Genomic DNA, 21,531 nt, shown 5'->3' on the forward strand with positions numbered 1-21,531 from the left:
TTAAACACTGTGGATGACAAAGATAATGAGACAACCCCCCCTTTTTTTTTCCTGGCGTAAGATGATATTATTTGAATTGAAGGTCCCCTTCCCATTAGGGGTTTTCTGGATGAATCGATCCATTTTAGATCTACCGTCCTTAGCCTAAGATGTAAAGTCTTTCACAAATTTCTACCCTGGTGCTACGGAACAAAGCAAGCTAAGTAATCAGACGAGGGTGTTTATGATTGATTTACTCTAGCTAGACTAGTCCAAACAAGACTATTGAGTCGGTCTGCTCGCTAGATTGATATTGCAAAGCATCTATCGTGGCTCAAGTCGATCGCGCCCGACTCGTTGTTTCAAAACAAACACGTTGTTTTCAGGCGACGAGTCGGGCGATCATCCCGACCCGACCTGACCCGACCCGGCCCGGGTCACTGGGCGGCGGCGGGCACTCGTAGGCTAGTGCAAAGTGTAAAGGAGCGAAATATCCCTGTCTCCGCCTGCCTCCCTTTTAATCATCCTAATTTTAAAAAATCCATCTTTTCTTTTTGCGTAAATAAGTTTGAACATCTTTCTGTTTCTTATTTAGCCTGGTCTGCTAACTGCCTAAAATATTTCATCGTCAGCTCTCCGACATTGCGTGTGGGAAGTGGTCTGTTCCAAGCTCAAATTAACGGGGGTGGCAACAGAGTTCCCTTCATCAACCGCACTTTGGCCTCAAATGCTGCCTCTCCTGCTCAGGACTCGAGCGCTGGTGTTGACCTGAAGCTCAGCGATGCTTGTGTGAAGGTTTGTTTCCACATTGGGTTTTTTGTTTGGTTAATCATTTGTAGAGGGCCCCACATTATGTTTGCTCAGCAAAAGACAGTGATGATAATGAGCCTGCACAGATAAGCTCTTGTCCTCTTTTTGAAAGGTAGTAGAGTGTTTTCCTCATTTTTAACAAACTGTCTGATCATTGTTTTATTACTATTTATTAACTTTTAAAAATTATTATACAATCTGGTAGTATCAATGCCTTCTTGTTGGTATTATGGTCCCTTTTATGTATTAAACGCAGTGTGTACTCTAGTAATCTGATAGGAGTTCTTTTGGTTTCCCCATCCGGTATGTATTAAGTGAACTGGGCGACAGGTGGAGGCTGATGGCACCGTGCTTTCAGAGTGTGTGTTATATTGATTATTTGTATGATATGGACCCGTTTCCTTGATTGCTGTAAAACTGTCCCCGTCGTTTTTCGCAAGAAAAATTATGAAATTATGCAAACTGAGCCCAAAAATGTGAAATTATTCGATTCTGTTAATTTTAGCAAAGAATGATACAGGAAAATAATCAGAAATTATGCAAAAAATATCAAATTTTGCTAAATTATGTGGGGTGCATAAAATCTCGGAGACAGGTAAAAGGACTTCTTTTACAGTGTTTCGAAAAATGCTTTTTTTTTTTTGCATAGGGCATTCGTCAGATTAGTGTTTCATTGGTGTTGCTGCCATTGATTAATAGTAATAGGGGTGATGAAGACGGAGATGATGATAGTGATAATAGTTCTACAGTTTCCACCAAGTTTTCGCTTTTAAAAAAATCTTCGAGCTGTCAACATTGATGATGATGATAATGATGTAAGGGAGCCTAGTGACTGTGATTAAATGGGTGGAAATCTAACTTGATTTCTCCTTGCCTTGTGTTCATACTGGGGACTTTACCTTTAAAGAGGAGTGTTACTAACAATGCTGTCTGGTCACTTTTATTTATTAAAAGAATTCTAAATGGTAATCTTTGTTCTAGCTGTCATATGAAGCAAAATACACATATTATATTATCATCACTTATTATTATATTGAGAGGCTGAAAAAGTCAGATAAACAAAGAAACATATTTTCCTCATAAAAATTATTTTTTTTTCCAGAGACTTAAGGAGATCTGCACCGATGATGGCTCAGGTCTCCGACTTGTTGTCGAAGGTGGTGGATGCTCTGGCTTCCAGTACAAATTTGAACTAGACTCACAAGTTGAGGAAGATGATAGGTAAGTTTAAGTCTAATGGATTTCTGTTCTTTCTACTTTTTCAAGTGTTGCATGTAGGATGTATTTCAGTCAGTAGTGTCTAGAGCTGCAGAGATGATCTTTTGAAATTTTATGTATAGGAAGTAATATACTACTTATGAGAAGTAATGGTTTTGGCTCTTAATTCTGTAGTTGTTGTGGTAGCTTATTGTTGTTTTTAGTTTGAAACCTTGTTTTGGTTCAAGTGTGTGTTTAAACAGGACTTGTAGGTATTTTCTGTTTAGTGTAATGAGCTTTGTCTTTTTCACCTGGGTTGAGGTTGCAGACTACCAGTATTTACTTTTTGTTTGGAGAGCCCTCTAGCATTTTGTCTTGCAGTGAAGCTTCCCCATGATTGATGAAGGTCTGTTAGTTGCCTATATGGCTCTAATTGTTAGACATTGCTATGGTTGAGAAAATCACTTGAAAGTTGTTACTGCTGTTCCTGCTCATGCTGCTGTAGCTGCTGCTCCTGAAGAAAGATGGCTTATTGTAGGCACTTCAGTGAAATTTTCAAACTTATCCGAGGACCCTAAAATTAGGATTATTGGAAAGAGCTTGGCTGTCTGTTTTCAGAGTTTTTAAAATTTTAGTGCTATCTTTGTTAGTTCAGAAGAAGCGACCATTTTTCTGAATCAATTTTCGCCCTGATTTGGCAAAATTTTTGCACTGCATTTTGTGCCACCGAACTTCCATATTTTGCTTCAAAACGTCATAAAATCCTTAATAATAGTTGTATCGTAACCATTGAGGTATCATTTTTTTGGTTTTTTTTTGTAGAATCAATATAAAAATAAAAGTCAAGTACCTAAAGAGTAAAATTTTATTTACCGTTTAATTACGCCCTAAGAGTGACGTTGGGAGTCCGAAGCCTGTTATCCAAAATAAGAAACGGGCACACTTTCCATAATAATGGTCCGATTTTCAAAAGAAAAAAAACATCTCTCATTTTGTTTTAAAGAGTTCTTTAACTTGCTATTGGGAAAAAATGATTAAAATTGAAAGCAGTTTCAATCTTATATGCATAACTCAAGCAGGAGGTTGGCGGGTGCTCTGGGGTGTGGTTTGTCCCTTTTTTTTTTCCTATTAACAATCAACCGTCCTTATCTGTCCTCGTTCTTTTCTGTGTATGTTACTCTCTTATAACATCTCAAATCTTCAGCGCCTATATGACCTATTATGTTGCAAAGGCCGTTAAACCCATGCTAAAACTGAACTAAAAAAGCATAACACAGACTTGAAGAATATATATAAAATTCAACGATTATGTACATGTATAAAGCCGGAGATTGATACAAGAATCACCATAGAATATGATAATTTAAATTACTGAGGTGCATCAAATACAGATATATGCACCATGCAATGACTCATACCCCGAAGAACAGCAACATCAGTTCTATGATCAACTGAGTGACCTTTTAAACACTGTGGATGACAAAGATAATGAGACAATGATGGGGGACTTTAACAGCAGAGTGGAAACAAGGAAGATGACGTGGGAGAGATACATGGGGCCACACAGTGACAGAGAAACATTAAAACGGCAATGGAGAAATGCTATTACGGTTATGCGCAGAACATGACCTCGTCATATCAAATACCTTCTTCCAGCGCAAAAGGAATTTGCATTAGGACAGTTGTGTGAGACTGCCATTGGACATGACACGACCTCAATATCGTCTTCGTGGACCTCGAAAAGGCGTTCGACAGGGTAAATAGATGTCAACTTTGGGAAGTCTTAGAGGAATATGGTGTAACAGGACAATTGCTGGAGAACATCATGGCACTTTATAAAAACAGCCTGTGTGCCATAAGATCAACAGAAGGACTATCGGACTGTTTCCCCATCAGGTCTCGGGTGAGACAAGGGTGTGTTCTCTCTCCGCTGCTCTTCATCACTTGCATGGATAAGATCATGAAAGCAGCAAATGACAACATCAATGAACTGAACGAGCTTCTATTGCTGATGACCAGAGTACATTAAATACAGATGAAGAGGAATTTCAAAAACACACCCCAAAACTAATTAATGAGGAATGTAAACACCTAAACATGAAAATCTCCTTTAAAAAACAACAGAAGTTATGAAAACGAAAAACCCCCCAGGGAAACTCAACATCCTTACTGACGGAACACAACTCCAACAAGTAGAGGGATTTAAATATTTGGGAAGCATCTTCACACAAGATGGGTGTATGGACAAAGAAAAAGAAACAAGAACTATGAAGGCAAATGCAGTGACCTACCAGCTAGCACCCCTTCTCAGTCACAAGAATATCCCAACTGAAGTGAAACCCCAGCTCATCAATAGCATCTTTATACCAACATTAATCTACCAGTGCCAAACATAGTCTCTTAACAAGGCATGAGAAAGAAAATTCAATGCACGCGAAATTAGGTGTCTCAGCAAAACCACCAACGCCACCAGAGAAGACCGCCTAAGGAAAGAGACCATAAGTCTACCAGTAGTAAATTAATTAGAGCGCCAAAGAATCAAATAGTTCGGACATCTAACCAGATTGCCCCAGAAACAACCAGCGGCTAGAGCTTACTACACCTGTGAATCCGGCTTTAAATCAAGAGGAAGAACAAGAAAGACCTGACTAGATGGGGTTAAAAGGGTCCTGTGACAACTTAACTAATTAATATATCTATTGCAGACGCCAAAACCTGCACCTCCCCTGGACACCCTAAGGATACCAGAAGAAGGAAAAAAGTAAAGTAAGAACTGAGGAGCAAAAGTACTCACTTTGCTACAACTGGCATCTTTCTTCAGGGTTGTTTCATCTGTGGAAAAGAGTAATAGGCCTATGCTGCTAATACCGTACCGTGTGTCATGGAAAGATGGCGGAGGTGGCGATTGTAAGAGAAATAGAACGACAAGAAGGATATATAATGTAGAGAGAATGTATGTGAAGTTGAAGAGCAGGTAATGTGGGATGGACAAGAAAAGAGAGGTAAGGTTATGAAAATAGGAGGGGAGCGGGAACACACAAAAGCACACACACACACACACACACACACACAGAGAGAGAGAGAGAGAGAGAGAGAGAGAGAGAGAGAGAGAGAGAGAGAGAGAGAGAGAGAGAGAGAGGAGAGAGAGAGAGAGAGAGAGAGAGGAGAGAGAGAGAGAGAGAGAGAGAGAGAGAGAGAGAGAGAGAGAGGGGGGGGAGACAGACAGACAGACAGACAGACAGAGAGGGGTGGGGGAGGAGTATTGGGGGGGGGGAAGCATGCAGCCGATCCCACATTCCAGTTCATAGAACTAAGACACAATGTAAGGTCGGTGATTTTAAAACATTACCAAAATTGACTAACATTTCAAATTGAAGTTTAAAAATCTCTGGGCGATGTATTTCCCTGTCTCGTACATTTCAAACAATGAAAATAGGAAGCCAAAAGCTCAAGGCGAAAAATACATGACGTCACGGCTCGGCGCGATGTCACGGTGGAAGGGTTCAGCTAGGTTTTTGTGGATTTTGGTTGACAAAAGGGTTAAACTTCATTAGCCAAGGTAAGACTTCTACGATAATCGTTTGAACGTTTTCTGGAAGAACAAAGACTGGTTTATCAACAAGGGTAGTTTGAAAAAAAATATGACGAGAAAATTTATCAAAAACCAATGGTTAAAAATTGTCTATTTTTCAACTTGAAATATCTCGAGACTCATTAGTCACACATCGACCTGAAAAAAAAAAACGCTTTGAAGGCCATCCAAAGGTCTTTAAAGACATGCATCGAACTTGAATGTTGGTCCCCTAAATTAAACAATTAAGTGCCTATTTAATGTGTCCAGAAATGATGATGATTGTATACTTTGGAATCCTGTTATAACGAGAGGGAGGTGACTGGTGCGAAATGTCTGTTATAGCAGGATCCTCTTTTTAAGGGATCTAGTAATAAATTAAATGGAAATAATAAAGTAGGCCTAATGTATGAGTTTGGTGTTCCGTTTATTTCTTTTTTTGTTATCTCCCCTAATATTGATTTTGTTTCAACATGACCTCTAGGTCATACTTGATAAAAAATCGAATCAGGTTTCTTTTTCTAGCACTAGCAATGTTGACAGCTCGGCGTTGGCGACCAGAAAGAAAGGGCTCTGGCTCTAGGCTAACTCACTCGCTGTGTTGTCTTCCACCTCACCACACCCTGTGGTGCGTTCCGTCTGATTGCGCACGTCACACATTCATTCCACCCATCACAGCACTCTGACTTCTCCATCCCCGCATCGGAGATGTGAGAGGCATGGTAGGCCTAGCTAATCTAGACTAGGCTGGCCTATCACGCAATGTGTTCTGCTTTTCTGCACATGCCACACCCTCCCACTCTTTCGCTCCGGCCTTCATTGCTGACACACGTGGGCTCTCCGATTCTTTGTTTCGCTAGTTCACCAACAAGTTTCTCAACTTGCGAGGTTTTACATTATGTATAATTGGGCTATGCGATGTGCACAGCAGCAGCAATATTCCGCTATAACCGACTAGCGTGTTTGTCTGATTGCACTATTTTATTTACAAAGATAAAGAAGAGAAAAAAAACGGAGTTTTAGAATGGTGTCTTAATAACAGACTTCTTGTAATATAAGGACTCGTAATAAGTGGACTCCATTGTAGTAAAGTAGATTAGATTATAGTGCTGATGAGAATCTGTGAGGGCAATGTTGTAGTATTTGTTACCTGTTTAGTTTCGATTTTAGTATCAATACTGGATCCCCCCAGGCTGTCCTGAGAGACAGGACTCATGCTGATCTATGGTTGAAATGACTTTTGTTCACTAATTCCCCTTCGGAGTGTCTTGAACTTAGACTTACATTGTTTGGTGGGTTTCCAAACTCTCACCAACTTAGCTTAGTCCTTCTATGGATGCTGAATTTGGAGGTCCCATCTGTTAAACACCAGTGCAGTGTCAAATTGAGCCATACAAATATTATCATTTAACTGGATAATACCAATTCGACTGAATTATTTAGGGGTGACATTCAGGAAGCAACACGACCTCAGTAAGTGAACTTTATTGTGATTTAAAACAATTCTGCCTCATGATGTTCACTGAAAGATGATGTTTTTGCCCAGGGTGTTTGAGCGAGATGGTGTGAAGGTGGTCATCGACGTAGACTCCCTGGAGCTTGTCAAAGGATCCACAGTGGACTACTACCAAGAGCTGATCCGATCCTCCTTCCGTGTCACCGACAACCCGCAGGCTGAACAAGGCTGCTCATGTGGAGCCTCGTTTTCTATCAAACTCTGAGCTGTGATCTTTTATTTGTAAAAAAAATTTTTAAGGGAAGGATGCTTTTCTGCTGTTTTTGTTTGACTGCATGTCTGTGACTGTGGTGTGGTAGTGATCTTCATTTTTTTTCTTTGAAGTCTAATAAAAAAAAAATTGTTATTAAAGAAGTTATGAAACTTGTGTTGATAGAATAGTAAAATCTACTTTATGGAGATATGAATGAGTTTGTGAGCAAGAGAAAAGTTGGTTTTTTATTATTTCTCCTTGTGTATATAAATATATATGTTGAGATTTGGCAGGACTGAATTAAGATAATAAATAACTGCATCTGAACTTGATTTGCGTTACCTCCTTGCTTTCCCATAGTTTGATAGCGTGCTTTACTAGCGACTATGGTGTAACTGTTCAGCTCTTTTCCATGGGGAAGTTATCTTGTTGTACTGTATGTCACCCAGCTAGGTCAGTCTTAGAGTCAAGGATGAAGCCGCCCGCCTCCTAAATGATCCTAATAACGTCGATGGGGGTGACAGACATTAACAACTACAAGTACAATCTGTGTCCTTCAGTTTTTTACTTTACTTACAGAGTACTACGATATAACTGTAAACTTAAGGTTTTCAAACAAGAAAGATGTGAGGTCAAAGTGGAGGAAATTTCAGAACTGCATTACTATTAGTACTATAGAACTTGGATTCAACTAAAAAAATACCCGTCTTGAATAAAAGTCAAGATATTTGTGATTGAAGGAGGTGGCGGATTGTCTGGTTTTAGAGGTAAAATTAGGGAGGCAATGGTCACCCCGGTTTGGCGCATACAATGGAACTCGGATTCAACGAGCTCGGATTCAATGAGATGAGATAGATTCGTTTTTTTTCTTCTTTAAAATCAATAAAAATAACCCGGATTCAACGAGCACTTAAATGAGCGAGCTCGAATTCAACGAGGTCGCTTCCAGGGTGAACAGCCCCCGCAGACCTGGTTTCGTTCGTTTTTCTCCTAGAACGAACTTTATCTATTCCTGGAAACCATCCATTGCACCTGCATCGTGAACCATTATTCACGTAGCTGATTGCATGCGACCAATCACCGGCCTTTTTTCATACCAACGCACGCGTCGTTGGCATGTGCACATGTCTACTCTGGTGTGTGTCGGAGTTGGATGGGTAGGCTCCTCAAAGACACGTGTGACTGTGTGTACGTGTCGGGGGGGGGGGGGGGGGGGGCGCACTAGCGGTCCGGGCGTTGAACATCGCAGATACAAACACCCAAGTCTTTTTTTTTTCCCTCGGCAACTGATCATTATTACAATGATAAGCTAGTCTTGACGTAGATCTGTGTAATGAATTGTGCGCTGGTCTATGGAATCAAAAGTTGCCATATGCTAGGCTCTACACAGCAACACAACTTTTTGGTAAATAATCGAGATGACACAGGATTGTGCATTTGAACGAATCAGTCTTTTTTTTACACAGCTCATAATAATAATAATATGAGGGCATTTCAGGAACTACTTGTGACTTCAATTTATACTTTACTTGCTCAGTGCCTGTAATTATCTACACAAAACCTTGTGTTTGCTATAACGAACACCCGGATTCAACGAGATTTTAGGTCAGGCCCGGAGACCTCGTTGAATCCGAGTTCCACTGTACCTTGAAAGTCCTTGGAAACTGAAAATTTACTCTTTTTTTTTGCCTTTAACAGAAGTTTAGAAAAAAGTAAAATCTTAATAGAAATGTGTTTTTAAGTGAACGTAAAAGGTGTTGAGCCAAAAAGCAAAAAACATAAAAATAGGCACACTAGCAGAAAAATGCCAAGTTTCCTCGATTTCATTATTTTGATGAGCATCTGGTTCTACCACGATATCTTACATCATTGATGAAGTCAAACAAAACTAAGTCAGCTTGACAGTGAGTTGTACCATATTGGACATCATTGTCCATGTCTAACAGACCATCACCACTTTCTGTTTTCAAAAATAATATTATATCCACTAATATGATGAAATGTGTTTTCAGTGTACTGTATAATTTTTTTTCAACAACTACGAGGGCTGTCCCACGGAAAACCGGAAAAGGTCCGTAAAAGCAAAAATCTTTGTCCTATTATAATAAAACTGTAAGACATACCTCAACATGTTCTTTATTTCTCAATGTAATCACCATCCCGCTGGACACATTTTTCCCATCGCTTGATCTGGGAGAAGATACATCACTCATATACCTGTGACTTTGCCATTACTTTCTCCCCATAAACTGACTTTATTTCAGTGTGTATTTCTAGAGGTTTGAGACCTTTTGCGGTCAGAAACCGAATGACAGACCTCACTTCTACCCTTGACCAATTTTCCAAGGTGGTAGCCATCTGAGAACTGCTGTGCTCATTTGGTTTGTGCGATGCTCATGGTGCTCAATCGGGAAAGTTCTAAATGATTGTTTTACAAGTGTGCGTTTACAGAATGTGAAAATATTGAATAGTTTTCAAATTACAGCCAAATTCCGGTTTTCCGTGGGACAGCCCTCGTAGATCTAGTAATGCACCCCAAGTTATCAATTTATATAATGGAAAAAGATACCACACGTTTTGTTTCTTTTTCACTGCAGCTTATTCAAAATGGTGCACTAAAATACTGAATGTGACTGCATTAAAAAGAGGCACAGCACTTGTACTGCAATGTCTTGGGAGCAATGTAGAAAGCAGTACAGTGGAATCCTGTTACAACGAGAGGGAGGGGACCGGAGCAAAATGTCCGTTATAGCAGGATTCTCGCTAAAAGGGGTCCAGTAATACATTCAAGGGAAAAACTGTAAAGTAGGACTAATTTATGAGTTTGATGTTCTGTTTATTCCCTTTTACTATCTCCCCTGATGACGATTTTGTTTTACCAGGACCTCTAGGTCTTACTTGATCAAAATTCGAATCAAGTTTCTTTCTCTACTGCTAGATCTAGCGATGTGGACTGAAAGCTTGGCGTTGGCGATCAGAAAGGAAGGGCTCTGGGCTAACTCACCCGCTGTGTTTACCCCCACCCCACCACACCCTGTGGTGCATTCTGTCTGCTTGTGCACGTCACACATTCGCTCCATCCATCACATTGCTGTGACCTCTCCATCCCCGCATCGGAGAAGTGACTGAGAGGCATGGTAGGCCTTGATAATGTAAACTAGGCTTACGCTGGCATATCACACGATGTGTTCTGCTTGTCTGCGCATGCCACACCCTCCCTACTCAGTTGCTCCGGCCTTCATTGTTGGCGCACATGGGCTCTCCTATTCTTTGTTTCGCAAGATCACCAACAAGTTTCTCAACCAGCGAGGTTTTACATTATGTAAAATTGGCCTATGCACTGTGCACAACAGCAACGATATTCCGCTATAACCGACTTGCATGTTTGTCTGATAACGCTATAGCAGTATTTTATTTACAAAGGTAAAGAGGAGAAAAAAACGGGGTTTCAGAATAGCGTCTTTATAACAGACTTCTCGTTTTTTCCGGACTCGTTATAAGTGGACTCCACTGTATTGACTACTGTCACTTGTCGTATAAAACTTACACTTTTAAGTACTTTCAATTATTGTATGGAAAACATAATGGAACACACAAGGTGAGATAACTTAATGATAATGAAAGCTTTAATGAGTCAGCAACAACAGCAAAGCAAACAGACATCAGAAATTTTCTGAGAAAAACATTATACGAGTATAAGGCTTTTGTGCACAAAAAATACAATGTCGACAAACACAAACAATGGTAACCATTATAGGGAAAGTAAAAACACACAATGAGTCAGAATGATGTAAACATGGTTTGAAAACAGTTTGAAAAAAAAAGGCAAACCAATATGTCTTGATTGCAAACCAACGTAAAATTTCTGATAAGAAGTGTAATCTAAAAAACGTTGAAACCATACGCACACACCAAAGGGCTCTTCTGACTTGGAATTTGTAATCTCCCTTGAGGGCGTCCCTTACACTAACCAGATAACAAATACAGACCTCGAAACCCCCCACCCTAATTTCTCTTTATGCCCAAGTCCCATAAAATTCTATCCCTGTCTCTTTATGACTTTATACCCTTTCTTTTCCAATAAATATTACCCAAATGCACATAACTATGTGTAAACAACATAAGAAGACAAACTTTGTTTAAAAGTTCAAAATACTGGTACTCGATAGAACTGGTAAAGGTCAACTCCTCCAAGAAGTCATGATGTCACACATCTTGTGGCGTGACATAAAATTCCAGAGTTAACATGACATATCTGGGGCAGGGTACACAAACGCTTTCTGAAACATTGAAACTACACTGAGAACCGAATTCAAAGCAGTTCAACAAACCAAGTGTGACTACCAGTGTTCATGATGAGGCAGTTATAATGTGCATCTCCATCGCAAGCACACCCAAGTTTGATTCCCGAGTAGGGAGAATTCCTATCGAGTATCACTGTCTTCCTGCTGAGACATATAGATCTCTCTTTCAGCCCACATTGGCCCATTTAGGCATAGTCGAAGGCCATCTCCTCAATTTTCTACATTGTGTCAATTGGGGTGTAAAACCACCCACATTTATTTCATTATTTAAATTATTTCTTAATTTCCACTGATTATCCTTCCAAAATTTACCGGCAAGATTCATGGCAGACATTAGTAGTTGATCTAAGTATAAAATGCACACGCACAAACAAATCTATTCGCAAAAGACTGGAATAATAAATTAAAGCAAATTATTTACAGATTGAATTCCCAGCTCTGGTGAAATTAACGACTAGCTTAAAAGTATGCATAACCTCAACCAGCAAGGTTGACATGTAAAGCAGTACAGTAAAAACCAACTTACGGGAATCCAAAGCAAAATAAAAATGTGATAAGTAATCATTTAATAACACGTCAAATCATTACAACAAATAAATAATGATAGTTTGTCCGTCAATGTCTGGCCATGACCAATGCATCTCTGCAGAGGAGAAGATTTCTTGAGAGAAATAAATGAAACAAAAGTTTAAGTAAGATGACTTGTGGCTTATGCTAAGGCCAATGAGACCAATTCTGGTTGAGAAAAGTTTGCCACACTTTGAGAATTTAAGCATTTAAAAGCATAATTTCCTCGACTTCTTTCTTGGCTTCAGCATTTCTTATTTGTGAAGCCTTGTATGACTTGCTGCTCTCTGTGACTGCTCACAGTGGGTCTGTCTCCCATGTCGAAGGAATTATGTTAAAGTCCTCCAGGGACGTTTTCATGGTGTTTTTGAAGAGGCTTCTTTTGAGAACAGCTCAAAATAGAATGTTGCCTATGGGATTCTATAATCAGACAGTTTTACAACATGGCCAGTCTTGCAAATAAATACTGGTACCAGAACAAAAATGCACACTACAGTAACAAAAATTTGTTCAATAAAAAGTCAATGCAACTCAATGCTAAAGGGATGCAAACATGACGCATAACAGCATGAGCACATCAATAAAGAGTATACATGATTCACAACGCTTGGTCTTTTGGAAAAGATTACAACAGCTCATTCAGACTTGGAACTTGTGATATGAGACTAAAATGACGCCAAAAACATTCCCAATGTCCTGTCTTTGGAATGCAAAGTCTCATCTTTTGCTGCTTCAATTGCTACATTTTTTTCCCTGATACATGTAATTCTTTTTTATCGGTTAAGCATAACATTTTCTCTTCACTTTAAACCCTTCTTCTTTATTTCTAATTATCAAAAACTGTTTCAGGTATTGAATTCAAACTTTGTGATGCATTTAAAGTAATGTCATGAAAACTTTCACAAAGTTTCTTTGTTTTTTCTTGATAATTACTATACTATTTAATTTCAAAACATCACAAATAGCATGTAAAGCCGCGGAGCTGGGGCTTATGGTTTCAGTGGGAAAATCTATTCTTCACCCAGTAAAACTAAACCTCAAGATCACAAATGAGATCAGATACAATGTCAATGGAAATGTATCCAACCTTTATTTGTATTAGAAAAGAAAAAGTGGTGCAAAGTAGGCACAGCACTGGCAATATACAGAAATATAATAAGGCTTTCATACGAACCACAGGGTTTTTTTTCTCTACAGAGGACTAAAAAAACAAACAATTGTCAATTTGACACTGAATAAAAAAAACTATAGCTTTGGTTTTTAGCATTATAATTCCCTAGTAATGCTCCTTTTCCCACGATAATCTATCAAATCGTAGTAAAGCGTTACATTAACAAAAATGTGATGCTCTTTCAACAAATGTCTGGTTTTTAAAGTTACCCAGCAAATGAAGCAGGGTTCCTTCAGAAGCCGATTTTCAAAACATGCAGTCTCATCCCTAACCAAATATTGTTTATAGCATTTTGAGTATTTTGAGCCATAACAGTAACTCTTCAAAATTCAATACACATCAACTGAAATCTTAATCCAGTTATAGAGTGACTATCAACTACATCTACATTCTAAAACCAGAAAAGAAACAATGTGCAGCAAATGATTTTATAACACATACATAAAACATATATTCATCAAATGTAGGCCCCATTTAAAACATGATAGTCTCAGCTAAATTCTCAAAAATGCAGATAAAGTTAGCAAACGCACTGTCATAAAACATACTTTTGCATATCTCCATAATCCATCCATTGAGCAATAATAATAATCATGTGGAAACGTTCGCTCTTTTTACAATTCCCCAGCAAAACTCCCACAGATAAAATATAAGAAATAGGAGATAATATAACTTTATAATCAAACGTGAAAACAGACCCTAAAGTATCTCCCCCAGATTACTATATTTTTAAAATGATAAAGTAATATATGAGCTTCAATTAGAAAAATCAATTTTCCTCATGAAAATAATCAACAACTTACTTCCTTCCTTCCTTGATTTATAAATTAAATGTAGTTATTTTCCTTAAGAAGCGACAACAAATGGAGTCGTGAAATATATACTGACTGTTGAAGTGCAAACAGACTTATGAGGGAGCAGCATTGAACACTACAAAGCGAATAACAAGAGTTGTGTAGATTTCTCATAAGGCACTTTACTTTCTGCAATTCCCCAACCTTCTATCTAAGCTTTCATATCTGAAGAGAAAGCTGTTCCCTAGAAGCTTAGCGGGCTGACAGATAAGAATTTATTATCGATTATATACAGTAAAATAAAAAAAATTAAGCTAGAGGTGGTGCTAGCACTAGCATTCTGCAAGTTTCTTTGGGATCTTTTTTTTTCACCTGTGCGGAGCAAGGTCACTTCGAGCAACGTCCTTTTCTCTTAGAAACAATCTTTTACTACACATGGCTTGGAAATGAACTTATGACTGCTAGGCCAGAAGTAAAGGGACAAATCATGAGAATACGGACAATAACATGCTGTAGCTTCCCCCACCCTTCAGTAAGACTGACTTCCACAGGCTTTCAGTCCAAATGCATAAAATTCCAGGTAAAAAAATGGAAATACATAAAATAATTACATTTCATTCAATCAAATGTAGGGGAAAAGATTCTTAAAATTTAAGAGAAGGCAAAAGTAAGGCATGATCATAGTCTTCCAGTCCATCTCTATACAGAGAAACAAGGGAAAAAAAGACCCAAGTATGTATCTCAATCCTCAAGACTTTATCACAGAAATCCCCACCATGTACATCAGAACTGAGCGCTCGTAAACATTGGAATGGTCAGCAAAAAGCAAAACTCCCATAATGCTTCTAGTATTTTTCCAAAAGCTCAGGTGGCTCCGTCATGCTGTTGTTGTTGCTTGCGATAGTGGTGGTGGATGTTTTACAGCTGTCCACTACCTGCACATCAATAGTGGACAACCCTTGGGCTTTCTCTTCTTGCCTGCGTTCTTGTTCCATATCTTCTTCCAACTGTCGATCAGTTAAACAAAGTGTTAGGGTTATCAAAGAATCGTAATATACACTATTAGCTTCCCTTTACCTTAAAATGAAAGCAGTCGGATTAAAAAACTTTCTCAACTTTAATATGATAAAAAGAGCCATTGTGTGTTAGCCACTTCTAAAAATTAGCATTTCAACATGTAGAAAAGTTAAAATATTATGAAGACACACAATGTCAATATTTTGGCCAATAGAAACTCCTAAATAAAACCAAGTGACTACTTCTATAGCTTCTACTCAAAACACATGCTAGAGTCACATACCATAAACAAGGCATCCTAATGCTTTGGCACAAAACAGTACACTAACAACACCACCCTAGTCTAAAAATTCCTCATTCATAAACGAGATGCTTACAACTCAAAGTGAAAATGCATTAACATGTTTTAAGAGGAAAAACATTTCTCTTGATATTTCAGTGAAGAACCTTAAGAACGAAGAAGTATCACAACCAAGTTCCCTTGCAGTCTCTAATAACTCATTGAGTGTTCATATACATGCAGCATTGGTGGCCTAGTGGTTAACCTACCAGACTTGAAATAGCAAGGTTGTGGGTTTGGGAGTTCAAGAGTTCAAAGTTTAGCTTGACCTGAAGTTGTGTCATTGGGAAAAGGCAGTTTCCACATATTTTCCTCAATTCACCCTAGCCATAGACAGAAGAAGATGTTTATCATCTTGTTAAAGTTTTAGCGCTTGTAAAATGACAGCTTGTACTGAATGCTTCCCAGGGAGCTGAGAAAATTTCTGAGTGTTCTAGGACTAGCTGGGGTAACAATAGTTGTAAAATGAAAAGAGAATGTTGTAGAGCATGGATATAGGCCAAGTGTAGATCAGGTAATATTTTTATTTCATTTTCATTATATAAAGGCAATTTTTTTCCCAGTCGGCAGTCAACAAGTTGCCATTTTTTACCCGAGCATTCTCCCAAAGCATACTCACCTCTTTCTGAGCTCTCTTGTACTCCTCAATTTCATATCTGTATTTGGGAGTTGTAATGCCAAAGAACCAAGCAAGTTTTTCTCCACAAACGTCAGCAACTTCAGATGGAAAAAAAAAGAAGGAAAAGGTTTCATATATAACTAATATATGAGTGAGTCAATAAGTGAAAAAGAAATTTAAAAAGGAGATATTCCTAAGTGAAGTATCTGTTTTTATCTATCATGGCTTGAACTCCTGTAGAGGTTCCTTTTCTAAAATAAGAAACCTGAAGCAGTAACAGCATTGTGGATGCAGTGAAAATAGCCATGTACTCTTAATTAGGCTTTCAGTTGCTTGTGACCATTTGGGGAACTTTACTCTATCATTTCAGAGACAGAAGTTATGAACTACAAGATAAACCAAAGTATTGCATACCTCCTAATGCTTTTCGAGCAGCAGTTGAAGCATAATAAAAGCACCATGGAGCCCATTTGAGAGTTTTCTGAAAAAGTAAACCATTTCACACAAAAAATGAAAATGTAATTATATTATTTGAATAGGGCTCATAAAAACCACAGGTTTTCATCATGAGGAGAAAAGCATTCACATACACAAAATCATCTCATACACACTTAAACTTCTGCACTCAAGCTTGCATGCATTCACAGGTAAACGCACCACACTATGTTACACAGTGTACACATGAAAACAGACGGGCAAGTTATGACTGAAAAGAGAAGATCACCTGAGAAAGTACACATGTAATCCATGAAAAAACAACAAATGGCAGAAATGAAAGACAAAAGACACCATTATAGTTATGAACAATAAAATACAAATACAACAAATTAAATACATTAGATATAACTGCCCAAAAAGTATTCCTGCCATTGAGCTAATGTCGTTCATTAAAAAAGTATAAGACACCATATTATAACCCCTTTTTAAAGTAACTGATTGCCTATGAAAGATCATAGACCTAACAATGTTTATAAAATGTTCACTTTCTGTCACAAATGAAAGCGCAACCTGGCACCAGTATATTGGATAAAATGTCATAGAAATACTCTGACAAAGGACCAAAGATTATAATCAGGCACAACGGACCAGATAAAAATATATATTGATTTTAAACTATGTCTAACGATCTTTCAATTACTGTGGTCAATTGGTTTGGAGATGAATTGCTAAGGCATACAACAAGAGCTTGATAAGAAAGGTTAAAAGGCTGTGGAAAACATCTCTTGTTTATCTGTGTCTGTTTGAATGTATGTGTGTGTAGGTGTATGTTTGTGTTTGAGAGAGAGAGAGAGAGAGAGAGAGAGAGAGAGAGAGAGAGAGAGAGAGAGAGAGAGAGAGAGAGAGAGAGAGAGAGAGAGAGAGAGAGAGAGAGAGAGAGAGAGAGAGAGAAAGAGAGAGACAGAGAGAGACAGACAGACAGACAGACAGACAGACAGACAGACAGACAGACAGACAGACAGACAGACAGGCAGAGGCAAAGACAGACAGATTATGATTTTATCATTATTATTGTTTATAAGGAGAACAATCCTTAAGGATTAAAAAAAAAATTCTCTGAAACAACAGATACAACAAAGGTGATCTTACAGGGTCCACTAGTGGGCCCACATCTTTCTTGGCATCCTCATCCTCAGAAGATGATGAATACTCTTCTAAGATGCCATCACTGAAGTGAAGAATCCTCTTAGGCTTCTTTTTCTTCTTATCTGCACCCACAGCAGCTTCAGCATCAAGAGGAACAGATGTGAATGTTTCAGTTCCAAACTGGAAGACATAAAGAGGAAGTTGAAAGGAGTAAACAGAAACGTTACCTGTCTTCAAAATAAGTTAAACCTCTTGATAGTTTTCCTTTCATCGGAAGAGAGAAAGAGTGAAAGCCAGTGTAGGCCTACTGATTTTCAGAAGGTACATCAAGATCATCCTCATCTATCACATCTCAGCATCTCATGAAAGTGGAAAAGGAATGAAGTCAGGGGTAAATAAGAACGGGAAGAAGGAAGCAAGGCTTTCAGGTGAAAATTGGAAGAAAAAAAAAGCATGATAACAATGGTAAGTAAAAAGGTAAATAAAAAGAGAAAGTATCAATATTAAATTGCACTGAAAATAAATATTGAGAATGTTCAAATAACTACCTCAAACAAAAAAAACTTTCACTGTGAGTGGTGTTTTGTAAACCGCGTAAAAAATGTTTGAATGTTTCCCTCAACTTTTGAACACTGATTATTACTTAAAGTCTTGTTCAGATATAACATTATCATTTAATAAACATGTACAATATAATTTATAATTACTATTATTACTATAAATTTATTTCCAAACTGCAATAGTAAAACAAAGATTATCATACATTACAATTATCATTCTTTTAAAATAGTTAAATAGCGAATACAGTCTTAGCTTAATAATAATTCCATTGATATTTTAAGATTGAGATGTGGGAGAAGTAGAAAAAGCTCAGTTAGAAAGAGAAGAGGAAAAAATGATTTTAAAAAATATACTATGCTAAGAAATTAATCTTCTCGCTAAGCATGTAGTAATTTTGAATTCTACTGTATACTGGTAACTAGTTCTTGTAAAAAAAATTGTAAGACTAACAACTTCATCTGCAAAAACCAGTACTTTTTTCAGCACCATCTCAACACGTTACTCAAGACAAATCCTTCATCACAATAAAATCCATTGAGCTTCTGTTGCGTAGCTGCTTTACAGCCATCTGCGGTTGAAATTTCCCCCATATTTACCCAGATTGACCATGCATTTTTTTCCTTCCATTTTTTACACCTACATCCATTTCCCTCAAAGTTACAAGCGCCAGTTTCAATTAATTATAATGTTCAGAAATATAAAAAAAATGGGCTAAAAAAATAATTTGCAATTTTGGGACATGTTTTTGAAGGGTTTACTTCATTTTTTTTCTCAAATATTTATTTTTCCGACTTTAAATAACATCTTCTCCTTTACTTTTCATCTGAATGGCTTCATTTTTTTTACACAATGTACATCCGTAGGTAACCTTTTCTGAAATAGAGGCATTTTTGAAGATAAGAAAATAAAACTACAATCAGTGCATCTATTGGAAATTTTGAGTATTTTTTATATTTGTCCACAGTACGTGTTTCCAGAGTCAATAATTATTTTAATAATTGTAATATTACAATACAAATCTGGCATTACTTGTTCATTACATATATGTAGTAGTATATACTTGCTTAAAATGAAAGCCAATGGATTAAAACTGAGAGAGAGGATAGCTTTTGAAATTTAATGAAATTATCCAATATGGCGCATGTTCGCTTGGTTACCACGTTCTTATAGTAATAGATTATTACTTAAATTTATTCTTTGACGTCTGACTAATATCATCGTTGCTATATTTTAATTTAGTCAGGGACATGGATTTTAGAAATTTCAGGAGCAGATATGGCCTTAAAAAATTTATTGCTTCACTGATACTAACGTTGAAGTCAAAACTTCTTTACATTACAATTAAAAATACAAGAAAAGCCACACCGCTTTAACTTTATGTTGTAACCTTCATTTGAGCATTTTGAATTTTGAGGTAAATTTTGAATTTTTTAAAAGTTCAGCCAAAAGTCAAAAGCCCAAAGAAAGTCGCTCTCTCCTAAATGCTGTCTACCACAGAAAGTATTCTGACTAACAAAATTAAAGGAGTAAACTATATTTTCAAGACAAAATATATGTTTGAATAAAAGCATTTCACACTGATTCAGAAAACTTTTGAATCACATAAAAATCATTTATATAAATGGTAGATTCTGTAGACTATAATTATAATAAAATTGTCTTTGTTTAGGGCAATCTTCCATTTTAGATCCCTTTATTTGCACTTGCTGGATTTTGATTATAAGGGTTAGAGGGGGTTGAGGTTAAGACATACGTAATTATTTTCAATTAATCAAGCAATAAATACTTAAGTGATGAAAAAAGTTGCCAGGACTGATGAAGCGGAGCGGTTAGTGCACCCGCCTCCGAAGCGGAAAGTCTGGGTTCAAGCCTCAGTTTGGACACGGATTTACTTTCGCCCCCTCCTCCCCACTCAGCAGTAATGGGTACCTGACTTCGAGTTGGGTAAGTAAAGGCGGCGTGGAAAGGAACTAGCCACCCTTACACAATGCTGAAGGCCCAAGAAATTGTCTCACTAACAAGGCAATTCCCAATGTCCGGATCCGATGCGGGAACAACTTTACTTTTTTACACATGAAACTACAGCGAGCACCTAGCACACCTCTGTGATTGGCCCAAATATAGATTATTACAAATATTTCCGCCATCTATTTTTGTCGTCTTCTGGGGTTCCCCCAAGATTCTTGGGTTTCCCTTGCCCGCAACTGATAACTAGATGAGATCTCGTCCTGTTTTTTTTGTTGGTATTAATTTGTGTTTTATCTTTTAGAAGCAATCTCAGCAATACTCGTACCATAAATTTATCTTCTAGAAAGTTGTACACATACACACAAGCGTGTGTGCACACACACAAACACACAGCGCAAGCAGTCGGCGATGAAACCTAGATATTTGGGCCAATCACAGAGGTGTGCTAGGTGCTCGCTGTAGCTTCATGTCTTTTTTACTGCATCCCATTTTCATCCAGTAATAATCAGTTTACCCGAAGAACTTGAATTACTTTAGGTTTATTGATGAAAATTGTTGTGAAAAGATTTGATACAAAAATAGGCACTGCATTACAACTTTGAACTTGAACAATGTACGCTATCGGCATCCCTGAAACTTTGTAAAAATTTTTAAAAGAGAAACATTACAGTTTCAGACTGTAAATAAAGGAAGTAGTTAGGCACGCGTACGCCCGCCTAACACTAAATTGTTAGGGGCACTTATTTTCAAAGTCAACGTCGTTCGGTGCTCCCCGATTCATTTCACCATAGCGTGTTTGAGAAGGTACAAAGAGCTTAAGACTAGATCTAGATCTAGCGAAAATATGGATGATACTTTGAGATCCAGACCGTTGAAATCAGCACACATCTGATTTGGACATTGACGACAGTGATGTGTTACATATATTTTGGACTGCTTCAAGCGTTCCATCTCGTGAGATGAAGGAAAACAAAGCGCGCTTATAAAATTAAAGTCCTCGAGAATGTTAGATCTATTGTGGAAAATTAGATACGGTACATGAGAAACAAAAGGTGAGAGATGGGACACAGAAGGTGGCATTCAGAAGATGGAACTGGTCATCTGTGTGGTGTAATGTGTACAATAACGATGGTATTGCACTGGGTCAGCCTGTGAACTGATGCAGAGAGAAAATGGCAGGAATCAATAATTACAATATTAACAAACACCCCCCCCCTCTCTCTCTCCTTCTTTTGAACAATTTCTCTTTCTCTCCCCATCCTGAACTCTCTGTCTGTCTGTCTCTCTCTCTCCCTCTTTCTACACCCCCTACTCTGTCTACGTCTGTCTCTCCCTCCCCC

At 37.9% G+C, this 21,531-nt stretch overlaps 2 protein-coding genes across 5 annotated transcripts in view; one reads left to right on the plus strand and one right to left on the minus strand.

Moving 5' to 3' along the window:
• LOC101864137 (iron-sulfur cluster assembly 2 homolog, mitochondrial) overlaps positions 1–7,593 on the plus strand; it is a 25,017-nt gene extending 17,424 nt beyond the window's left edge. For all 4 annotated transcript variants that reach the window (XM_035969212.1, XM_035969211.1, XM_005096322.2 and 1 more), the window contains exons 4-6: positions 612–774; positions 1,892–2,010; positions 7,104–7,593. In XM_035969212.1, coding sequence (XP_035825105.1) covers positions 612–774; positions 1,892–2,010; positions 7,104–7,278 — 457 coding nt within the window. In that variant the 3' untranslated portion in view covers positions 7,279–7,593. The remainder of the gene's footprint in view (positions 1–611; positions 775–1,891; positions 2,011–7,103) is intronic.
• Positions 7,594–10,870: 3,277 nt separating this feature from the next.
• LOC101864380 (protein FAM177A1) overlaps positions 10,871–21,531 on the minus strand; it is an 11,939-nt gene continuing 1,278 nt past the window's right edge. Inside the window, exons 2-5 of the mRNA XM_005096323.2 lie at positions 17,666–17,842; positions 16,493–16,559; positions 16,079–16,176; positions 10,871–15,109 (exon numbers count right to left, since the gene is read on the minus strand). Of these exons, the coding sequence (XP_005096380.1) occupies positions 14,948–15,109; positions 16,079–16,176; positions 16,493–16,559; positions 17,666–17,842 (504 nt within the window). The 3' untranslated portion in view covers positions 10,871–14,947. The remainder of the gene's footprint in view (positions 15,110–16,078; positions 16,177–16,492; positions 16,560–17,665; positions 17,843–21,531) is intronic.

This window comes from Aplysia californica, unplaced genomic scaffold (genome assembly GCF_000002075.1).
Source record: "Aplysia californica isolate F4 #8 unplaced genomic scaffold, AplCal3.0 scaffold00126, whole genome shotgun sequence".
Taxonomy (NCBI): Eukaryota; Metazoa; Mollusca; class Gastropoda; order Aplysiida; family Aplysiidae; genus Aplysia; species Aplysia californica.